Raw genomic sequence first — 10,958 nt, 5'->3', positions numbered from 1 at the left:
ACCTGCAGAAATCCCCAAAGGAGCTCTAGCCAGGTCTGGGGAAGGGTGGGAGGGGGAGGGACGAGGGGAACCAGGGCCGGCGGGGAGGCTTGATTGAAGCCTCTGGAACCCAGGCCGGAGGAGAAGGGGCCCGTCACCAGGGCAACTGGAACGCTCACAGTCGGCGTCAGCAGCAGCCCGGTCTCCTCCGGCGGGCGAGGTCTCCCGAGCGGGCGGCGTTGCGCTCTCGGAGAGGCTCTGGGTAGGCTTTGCGGATCTCTGCGGGGACGTCCGTGCGTGCCCGGGTTGGGGAGGGTCTCTGGAGGGTTCCTATGAGACGTCTGTGGGGCGGCCAGGGGGGTCTGCGAGGATCTGAGGCGGACCTGGGGCTCGGTGGCTGGGACGGGGAGGCAGGGCTGGGCGGAGTCTGTCCTCGGAGCCCAGCGGGGACCAATCGAACTGACCGAGGGGCGGGGCGCCATCGACGTCAGGCCGAGGCCGCCGCCGCGGGGCCTGGTTCTCGCCGGTTCCGCGCAGCCCGGAGTCGCCCAGGCCTCAACTCCTGCCCTAGTCCCCGGCTCGGCCTCAGCCGGCCCGGCCCCGGGCCCGCGAGGACGCCGAGGCCACCCCGCGGGGGTGGGGAGCGGAGCCGCGGGTCAGCTCTGCGAGCGCCCGCGCTGGCCCGTCCGGCCCCGCCCCCGCCCCGGGCCATGGCCCAGCCCTTGTCCCGGCCCGTCGTCCCAACATCCCGGCCCAGGCCCAGGCCCCCGGCCCCGCCCTCGGCCTGCTTCCCCCATAGGTGCCAGTCCCGGCCCGGACACCAGCGAATGCCCAGATCCAGGTCCCCACCCAGGCCCCCCCTCCAGCCTCAGACCCAGGCCCTGGCCCGGCCCCCCTCCCCTCCTCTGCCCTGGCTCCAGCTCCGGTCACAAATTCCAGCCCCACCCCTGTCCCAGTCCCATCCCCAGTGTTTGCTGAAGCCCAGGGCCCGAACCCTGCCCTCACTCCAGTCCCCATCACAGTCTCTTCTTCTGTCCCACCCCCGGCCCTTTCTCAAGCCCCCGTGCCCGGCCCAGCCCAGCCCATTCTCTCAGCCTTTGCCCGCTTCTCTGTGTTCACCCAAGTCTCTCCCACCACCTACCCCTCTCTCTCACACCCTGCCCCTCTCCCAGCCTCGCCTCAGGTCTGGGCTCCAGCTGCCCCCAGCCCTGCTGCTGCTGTTGCTGTTTTCTGTCCTTGGCCCAGGGGCTGGTGAGTGCAGAAGCAGCGAGGACTGAGGCAGGGATGGGGTTCTGGCGGGGAGGGGGGGTGGCCTGGGGGGATTTGGGGGCGGTGGGGCCTTGGTAACTAGATCATTGGGGAGAATTAGGGAGGAGAGAGTTTCTTACACATCTGAGAGGAGTTGGGAGGGTCAGAAGAGAGGTAGCTACTGTGGACTTGAGGCTCAGCAGGTCCTAGGACAGAGACACCAAGGTTCCATTCCCGGTGTCCATTCTGACCCCATGTTGACACTTGCTTTTCCAAGGAAGTCTTGCTCCTTGCTCATACAGTTTGATGGGAGAGACACATTCCCACACCAGACAGCCTCTAGTCCAGTGTTGGGAAGTGTTAGCCTAAACTTTTGAGATAGTAGGCATGAAAACAGGGTTAAAAAAAGCAGTTTTGAAAATAACATGTAGCAAACAGATGGACATGGGTTAGTTGCCATAATAACGAGTTTTCTTCTTGTAATGAGTTTTGTTCCAAATAAGCTTGATTTGCGTAGGAATAATTCCTGACACTTTTTTTGTTTGTTTTTATTAATCCTCACCTGAGGATATGGATATTTTTCCATTGATCTTTTAGAGAGAGTGGAAGAGAGAGGGAAAGACAGAGAGAAACAACAATGTGAGAGAAACACATCAATTGGTTGCCTCCTGCATGCGCCTCCCCCTCCCCGCACCAAGGCCCGGGCCGGGGAGGAGCCTGCAACCCAGGTACGTGCCCCCCCTTGGCTGGAATTGAACCCAGGACCCTTTGGTCCACAGGCCGATGCTCTATCCACTGAGCCAAACCGGTTGGGCAATTCCTTACACTTTTAGAGCAGGGTTGAAACTCAAAGGCCATTTTACAGATGGGGAAACTGAGGCTCAGCAGGGGAGCAATTTGCTCCAGGTCATACGGCTTGTAAATGGCAGTACTGGGGCTAGAAAAAAGTTTCCTAATTACTACCCCACACTCGTTTTTTTCACTGCATTATAGCCTAATAGGAAAACAAACCCAAGTGGGGAAAGGCTCAAAGCACAGTCTGTTCCCCCCCCCCCCACACACACACACCCCACACCCCCGTCTGCCCACAAGGAGGCTTCATCACAAACTCTTCCTCATGTGCCAGTTGTCAGCCTAGGGCTCCCATCCAGCCAGAAAGTGATTTGGATAAGAGAGGGAGAGGTCCAACTTCTTAACAGGTGGAATGTGGGAGGAGGAGAGGGGTCCTGGTCAGAGGATTTGTGCCATAAAGATGGTCCCATCCTAAGGAGATGACTATGGTCTTCGTGCCCCAAACCTCAGCTACCTCGGGAATGGGGGGGAGGGGGAGGGTGGCACTCTAGATAGGATGGAGATGTGCCTGAGAGAGTCTTTGGCACTAATCACTAACAAAGTAGCTGGAGGTGGGGGCTGGGTTTCAGTGAGCTGTGGGGACCTGGTTCAATGTACAAACTTGAGGAGATGAATGCATGCCAAAGGTCACTGCCCCAAGCTCACTGGTGTCTGGACACTTACATGTCCGAGTGTATACCTGAGGGATCTGTGGGAATGTTGTGTGTGTACATGATTGTGTGTGTACATGATTGTGCGTTGGCGAGTGCAGGCGATTCTGTGTGACTTCTGAGTATTTTATATTATTGTGTAAGGGGAGGGTACGTGTTGTGGCCCACGCATGTTATCTTCAGCTCGACCTGCTCCTGCAGACAGAGCACTGAAGTGCTAGCTTCCCAGTGGCTTGTTCCCTGTTCGGATGCCTCTCACAACACTCACAAGGAATCCACCTGCCCCAGCCTGACTCCTTGAAGGAAGGTAGTAGCCAGGTCAGTTTTTCAGTTTGGGTGGGGGGAGTCCCTACTGTTGAGCCCAATTCATAGCTTCCAATTTTGGTATCATGGCTTCTTTGTTCATGAGCTCATTGGGCAAGCAAGCGCTGACTCGGGGAGGAGGCTGACTGACAGCCACAGAGCAGTAGAAAGTGGGGAGATGTGGACTAAAGCACGATTGTCCAGAAGCAGGTTTAGGTGGTTTGGGGAGAACTGTAATGAAGTTGGAAAAGAGTGCTGCACGGGCCCGACTGCAGGCAGGGGAGCCCTTCGTGCTGTTCACAGTCACCGCCTGGTCACTGTGGCCTGCCCTGCAGGAGTGCTCTGTGACTAGGTCCTGGTGGGCGTGATACACTACAGGACCATAGCAGCAGTCGGTCTCCATAAATGCTTATTGTTGGCTGCAATCTCATTTCAGGAATGGAAGGTATCACCGGGGTCTCCTGGTCCTTGGGCTCAGCTGACTGCATTTGCATAACCCAGACAGGCCTTGCCATTCCAGAAAGTGACCCTTTTTTCCTACCTAGTGCTGTCATTAGCAGGCCAGCCTTAGCCTGTGTGTGTGTGTGTGTGTGTGTGTGTGTGTGTGTGTGTTTCAGCTGGTGGAGGAGAATCACCGGAGCTCCATTTGGAAGTACTGGGGCATCCAGATTCATCTGAGCTTGCCTGGGACCTTACTCATGCTTCCTGTGGGACACAGCTCTGTGGGCCTAGATGAAAGCAACCCCAAAGCAAAACGTGGAGTGAATGGGGACATGCATGTTCGTTTGAATCATTGGGGCTCTGTGTGCTCGTTTGTCTATTGTTTCCCAAAGATCATTAGCTGTTTTTCATGAGCAGCTCTCTGAGGGTCTGCACTGGGGCCTGGCCAAGATTTCTTCCTAAGAATAGCAATGGCTCATTACATGGTACCAGCCTTGGGGAGGAGAAGCCTCCCTGCCCCCAGCAGAGGGTGCTCCAGAGCTCTGCTTTCTTGTGACAGGAGATTAGGCTATTCAGTTCTTGGCTTTCTGCCTTCCGGTTGTCATAGCCAGGATCCTAGGAAACCTATCTTCCCCATAGTTGGTTCATTTCCCTTCATCCCTCTTAGATACATTGCCACTGCTCTCTCAGTGCTGCTCTGTGAGCCTCTGGTTCCTGGGCAGCGCTCAGCTTGCAAGGTGGCACGTCTTCCTTGCTGACAGTAGAGACTGCTCAAGTGGTCTGAACTGGGCAGACTAGTCCTTGGGTGTAACCATGGCCCCCACTTCTCTGCAGGGTGACTCTGGAAGTTGCTGCAGCTCAGTGGGGCCAACCTTAACCAGGGTGCCTCCTTCAGCCGCCTCCTTTCCCCAGATGCCTCTTTCTCTGTTATTGCAAATACCTCATTTTTGGAGTTAAACCTCCCATTTCGAGAGAGGGAGAGTGTCAGACTAGGTAAGCCCTGTGGGTATTTCCTATTTGGCTGAAAACTGCTTCAGGCCTCCCCCTCCCACCCCTCATCCCTGAAGCTGTGATTTCCTAACCTTCTCACCTGTCTTAGAGGCATCTTCGGGCCTTCTCTGGGACTAGACTTGTCTGCAGGCTGTCAGATTCCCCAGAACTTTGCCTGCCGTTTGGGACTCTGCTATCCAGCTGAGCTACTGGGTTATTTTCACTATTATAGCAGTCCTAGCTGCTGACACCAGACTTTCCTATTCACCTTGGCTTTGCTCCTAACAGCCATGATCAGGTATCTTAGCATTTCATTTAGAGATGACCCTCCCACCTTCTTCTGCCCTGCATATGAATATTCCCAAGAGGTTTGAGATCCCACTAGGTCACCAGTTGACTGCCTCCCTGGGGCTCCCTCTGGGAAGCCCCTCTGGCTGCTTATTCTGAGCCCCAGAGGGCCTGGTGACTCCCTTTCCTCCTCTCCCAGGGCTTTGGTGGTGGCCTGCCAGCTCCTGTCCTTGCCTCCGCCACCCAGGCAGGCCCCTCACAGACTCACCACACTCCGCCCTTCCCCCTCCTGCCCTGAGCGGGTACACAGACAGCTGTTGTGAAGCTTCTGAGGATTTTTACTGCTCCCGACCACAGGGGAACTGAAGGGGGAAGAAAATAAACAAGGAAGTTACACAGTTTCATGCTGACTCCCAAGCCCCACAGGTGGAGTTCTAGCCAGCTCAGTGGCCCAAGAGCCGTGCCAACACACACACTCTCATGCTCACCGTCCACACCTCTGTTTTGTTAGGCTTGGTAACAGCAGAACAATGACTCCTAAGTGAGGGGAGCCGTGGGGTCACATAAAGGGCCCTGGTTTTGGATTTATACAGATCTAGGTTTAAGCCTCAGTTCCCTTATCTATAAAAACAGGTCATTTTTTCAAGGTCATTGTAAAGATTAAAGCAGATGATGGTTAGGGCAGCATGAGACCCAGTTCCTGTCTCAGAGAAGAACATTTGTTGAGTTGGTGCTATTGGTGAGGAAGACTGGTGCGCCTGCTGCTTAATGGAAATGTCCTCGATCCTACCTGCCCCTTTCTTTTTCGCCTGCTCCCCAGGAGGCCTCTTCCTGACCGATTACTCCACCTGCTCACCCCGCAAGCTGAGTCCTTTCCGCTCCTTTGCCAGCACCGAACTCTTCCACTTCCATGTTCCTGAGGACACATTCCTGGCTGTTTGGAACCTCATCATCTTCAAGGAGCAGGGGGGATCCTTTGGGGACCATTGCCCAGACCAAAGTGTGACTGTGTGAGTGTCTGAGCTAACCTCCTGACCCTCACTTCTAACCCCAGACCGCTTTCCAAACTAAAGTGTTAGTTTATGAGTATCTAAACTGACCTCTTGACCCTGACCCCTGACCCTTGTTGAGGTTGCAGTATGACTGAGTGAGGGCCAAGACCAAAGTGTGACTGTGTGAGTGCCTGAGCTGACCTTTTACCCCTTCTGTGCCGACCCCTGACCTGGATCCACTTTGTTGTTTGTGTCAGTATAGAGAATCTACTTATTTGCTGGTGATGAGTGACTGTTCTTTCTTTTCCCCATTTCTCATCCCCCACCTCATTGCCTGCTTTCCTCCTCTCCTCATTCTGGTCCCCAGGTATTTCCGGTCCGGGGCACCCCCTGTCATCAATCCCCTGCACACACACTTCCCAGGGGACACGGCTGTGCCTGGGGTTTTCTCACTGACCCTCAGCTGGACACTGCCCAACCGCACGTCAGGCATCTTTAACGTCAGCAGCCCCTTACCTGGGGACTGGTTCTTGGCTGCCCACCTTCCCCAGGCCCACGGCCACATCTCTGTCAAGGTGGGTTGATGTTGTCTAGGGCAGGAGGGGCCAGAGCTGCTTCTCCAGCTCTGCTGAATTCCCCTCATGGTTACCTGGGACACCAGCCTTGTACCAGGATGGGAAACTGCATGAGGGTGGCTGGGAGGGACCCTAGTTGGAGGCCAGCAGGTCACGTGGTGGACCAAGATTTGTATGAGGCAGTTTGGGAACCTTAGGAGGACATGGTGGGTCCACGTAAGCAGAAAGGAAAGTTCAGAGTCTGCAGTCAGCCAGAGGCCCCGGCACTGCAGAGTAGTGTCCCTTCCCATTGGAAGGTGCAAGGGTGAATCGAGGTGATCAGAAGCCAGCTGGGGACAAGTCAAATGCTGCTGCACAAACCCAAGATAGCCCTGCCCACTCTTGTAGGCTACAGCCCAGTCAGTCCATCTGGGAGAATGCGTTCCTCTCCTATCATGATTTCAGCTCCCTACACCCTCTGGAAGACCGTGCAAGAACACTCTGGGGCAGGGAAGACCTTCCTGTTAAAAGGAGGCTTTGGGCAGTTGGTGTCCATCCAGACTGTTGCCCCCCTTTCCTCCTAATATCTGTACTGATTTCATAGAGCAGAGGTGGTTAACATCTGAAGTGTATGTTCAAACGTCAGAATGCTTTTCCCAGCCGGTTTGGAGTGGAAGGAAACACCACAGAGTTTTCCTGCCGCTCCCGGGTGTTGGGCAGACTTTCTCCCTGTAGTGATAGGATCTATAGTTTTCTTACTCCTGTTGGAGGGTGTGATAAGCTGGTCATTGTCAAGAGTGGGATGGCCAAGTGTGTGTGGGCCAGTGGTAAGGACTGAGCATGAGCAGAGAGAGGATTTAAAGAATAGGATGCTAAAGAACATGAAAGCTATCAGGGTTTGGCCATTGAGAATTGAGAGGGACATAAATTCCCCATCAGGTGAAGATTTGATCTGGAGATACCTCTCCAGGCTGAGATCCTTGACGGAAGGAGCTCTGTGGCTGTGGTAGACTCACCTTTCTTCCTCCTACTGTAGCTGAATGAGCTGAGAATCCCACAGGGACGTGTGTACTGGTTTCCAGTACATGGCACTGCTGTTTTCAGAATGGGAACTAGGGCTGACGGATTGTCTGGAGGCTTCAGTGATAGGCTGTTTTTCCTAAGAGAGATGTACAAGAGAACTTCCTTTCAAGGTCTGGGAGCCCTCTGGATGAGAGCATGTTGGGCGCTCACCTGGAAATGGCTCTGGGTTTTAGGTAGGTCTTGACTCCTATCAGAACGAAGGGTTATTCTATTTGGAGGACTGTCTTAGGTCTTTGGTCAAATTCCAAAGAGCCAGTTCCTGATCCTAACTCTGATCCTGGACTCTCTTTGTGAGTACTGGCAGGGAAAATCTTTCTGAAGCTCTGGGTGGTCAGGAGGAAATAGGGACCTAAGCCTGGGTTGATATTATGGGTGCTGAAGCCTAGTTAGGAGAGGTCAGAACCAGGTTTGGTTGACATACCCATTTGCAACTAGATAAAGCAAGTGGCGTGTGGGGGACTTGCTACTGCAAGCTGGAGCCCTAGCCAGCAGAACTCTCTGGAGTGTGGTGAGGTTAGAGAGAGGAGGGCATAGTTACACCTTGCCCATGAATGGCAGCAGACCTGGACACCATGAGAGATGTAGCTCTTCAGTTAGGCCTGTTCTAGAGGCTCAAGGGGTGGGGATGGGGAAGAAAGGATCATCTTTGCAGTCCCTCTGAGAATCTGACTACCTTTAGGAATCTTAAATGGGCTTCTAAGGATTCTTTAAGTTTTGGTTAATTCCCTAGATTCTAGCCTGTGGGTGGATTATCCAGAATATTTCTCCAGGGCTCCATCTTCTCAAGTTGCTTTTTCCTTATTCCAGGTCTTGACTTCCTATGAGGCTTGGCCAACACAGGAAGTAATGTGGGTTCAGGGATATCCTTGGGTGGGGACTGAAGAGTCATATCAATAAGAAGGGAGGACTGTTTCGAGGGCCCTCCTTAGCTTTGGGGGTAAGCTCAGACCTCCCTTTAAACCCTAGTCCTTGAGTACCTGCTTTGTCCCAGGCCTTGGGTTGAGTGCTGGGGACACAGATAAATAAGATGTATGGTAGTGAGATATAAGAGGTGTTTTGAGAGGACAAAGGAGAGATGGCTAACTCAGCTTGTAGAGGTGGTCTTAGGAAACTGTTAGAAGGTGAGGCCTGAAGTTGAGAAGGCAAGGAAAGGCACTGCAGGGTGGGTATAGCATGGGCTAAAGCTTGAGAACTGTAGTGGTTCAGTGTGGGGTGGTTGTTGGGACGGGTAAGTGAGTGGGAGGGGCCAGCAGAGTCCAGATTATGAAGTTTGAACTTTATCCTGCGAGTGATAGAAAACCTTAGGAGGTTGTTAAAGGGAAGTGACTTATCTGGTCCAGGCCACTCTCCTGAGCTCTGGTCCCACACTTCTGCTATCCAATGTATCTGTGTTATTCACCACTGTATTCCCAGCACCCAGCACAGAGCCTGGCACATAGTGGGGGTGTGGCAAATTTTTGTTGCCCTTCTGCCATCTTCTCAAACTCATATTGTCCAAAACTGATCTCATTTCTCCTCCTTTCCTCTCCTCTTTCTATCAACCTCTTCCATCTTGACCCATGCCCTCCATCTCCTTGCCTTTCCTGTCTTGGAACATGTGTTCATCCTGTGATGTCCAGCTGCCGGTCTGCCCTAAGGGGCTGGCCTTTGAACTGTGGGTAACATCTGGCACCCAAATGGCTCATTAGGGGAAAGTTCTCCAAAATATGTGGGGCACAGTTCTCCTTGGATGCTTCCTCTCCCCAGTCTAAGATTTGAAAGTAAATGACAGCAGGTAAAATAATGAAAACCACGATAAGGAAGCCAGATAAGCAGATTGTACAGAAGAAAGGATTTGGTTGAATCCATCAACTAGGATGAAACATGGCTCAGTATCTCAACTGAAGAGGTTAAAATCTGCTAACAGCGCTCATTCTGCTCTTCCTCCTCCTCAACTGTTTTGTTTGTGTTTTGAATAGGTAATAAATGCACCTGGTACAACATTCGAAAGGTACAAAAGGCAGTGAAAAGTAAGTCTTCCTCTTCCCTTGTCTCCCTTACAGTTCCCTCTTCCCCTCTCCAGAGTTACCTAGTAACCAGCTGTTAATAAGTTCCTTATATCTCTCTTCCCTTCTTGAAGGACTCTTCTCTTGGCCTTCACAGAACTCTCTGGTTTTCCTCCTGCCCACTGCCCACTCCTTCTCTGCCTCCTTTTCCTGGTGTCTTCTCTGCTTGAGCAAGCATATTGTGGGCTTCAATGCTTGGTCCTGGGACAACTCCTTTCTTATTTATCTATTCTCTTGTTAGATATCTCCAGCACAATAGTTTTAAGTACCACCTATAAGTTAATGCCTTCCAAGTGTACTCAGTGGGCCCTAATTTCTTTGAATCTCAGACTTTATACCCACCTGCTTACTTGACATCTTCAATTAGAAATCTAAGAAATGTCTCAAACGTAGCCTGTACAAATTAAAACAAAGCCAAAAGCAAAAATCTCTTCAGTTCCCATTTCACTTCTCCCAGTCCAAGTCTTTCCTTTCTTTAGTCTTCTTCTCAGTAAATGGCCCTGCCATTCACTGCTCAAGCTCCAAATTTAGATGTCAGACTTGATTCTTCTTCCCCCCCTCACTTCTCTACAATCAATTCCTAAAGATAAGTCTCATTGACTCTACTTCTAAAAGCATGTCCTTTGTGCATCTACTTCTATTTCTACTCTTAGCACACCTGCCCTCAGCTTGCTCCTGGGCCACCCCAGTAACCTTTTAAGTGGTTTCCCTGCTTCCACTCTTGCCCCGTGTAGTCTATCCAGCGCTCATTTATGTACATGTTGGCTACAGCTGACCGACGGTGGGTCAGGGACTGACATGTACAGGGTACTGGGATATTCTCACGAAGAAGGCCAAGTGGTTTTGGGGCATCTTCAGTCTGCAAGCCCCATCCAGAGCCTGGGACTGGCCACCCTGCTGAGGCCTTTCTAAAGAAACCCGGCCCAGCCTGCTAGGACAGTCTAGGAATCAATATAGGGTGTTCCGTTCCAGCTTCTTTCCCACACCACTTCTCACGTTTGGCCCTCCTGGTTTCCCGAGTTTCCAGGCTTTGACCCTGTTCCTTCCATGACCGCTGATGTTGACTCAGTTTGGACTCTCACTTGGCTTTTGCCTTGGCTGTTCTTGAGGACTTTCATTCTGGTGCCCTTTCATTAGCCCCATCACAGGGTGAAGGTCGCTGAATCTCTGCACCTTCCCTGGTCTCCACTGAATGCTCCTCTTACATTAAGGAGGGGTATTGGATGTGCACCTTATACAGTGTACGGCAGGAGCACACCTTAACCATTGAGGTATGTCCACTGATCCTTCAGTGAAGCCACTAGCAAGCAATATATGGAGCAGTTTTTCTTCCCCCAAACTGTCCAACAAGGAAACGGGCCACCTCCGGAGCATGGGCGCCCGCCCTTGGGGATCAGTCACCACGAGATTCCTGTCATGGGACGTGGGGTTGATGAAATCACTTGTGCTAGTAGTTCTGGTCCTTAAGGTTTGATACCAAAGATGAGAGACATTTGCTTTGGATATCAGAGAAATGAGGGGTTTAGGAGCTCT

At 52.5% G+C, this 10,958-nt stretch overlaps 1 protein-coding gene across 13 annotated transcripts in view; it reads left to right on the top strand.

Annotated features, from left to right (window-relative positions):
• TMEM8B (transmembrane protein 8B) overlaps window positions 1–10,958 on the top strand; it is a 35,959-nt gene that overhangs the window by 12,427 nt on the left and 12,574 nt on the right. For 4 of the 13 annotated variants that reach the window (XM_079791425.1, XM_079791423.1, XM_079791424.1 and 1 more), the window contains one exon: window positions 9,339–9,389. Coding sequence is in view for 4 of the 13 variants with exons in the window: in XM_079791414.1 (XP_079647540.1) it covers window positions 312–1,230; window positions 5,572–5,761; window positions 6,111–6,318 (1,317 nt within the window). In the remaining 9 variants the exon portion in view is untranslated. Of the gene's footprint in view, window positions 1–21; window positions 1,231–2,946; window positions 5,762–6,110; window positions 6,319–8,282; window positions 8,318–9,338; window positions 9,390–10,958 lie in introns of those variants that run through there. The other 9 variants (XR_013814579.1, XM_079791414.1, XM_079791419.1 and 6 more) reach the window with 7 other exon arrangements.

The sequence above is a fragment of the Cnephaeus nilssonii genome (genome assembly GCF_951640355.1).
Source record: "Cnephaeus nilssonii genome assembly, chromosome: 14".
Classification (NCBI taxonomy): domain Eukaryota; kingdom Metazoa; phylum Chordata; class Mammalia; order Chiroptera; family Vespertilionidae; genus Cnephaeus; species Cnephaeus nilssonii.
Note: the sequence above shows the minus strand (reverse complement) of the source record. Positions and strands in the feature narration are given on the sequence as shown.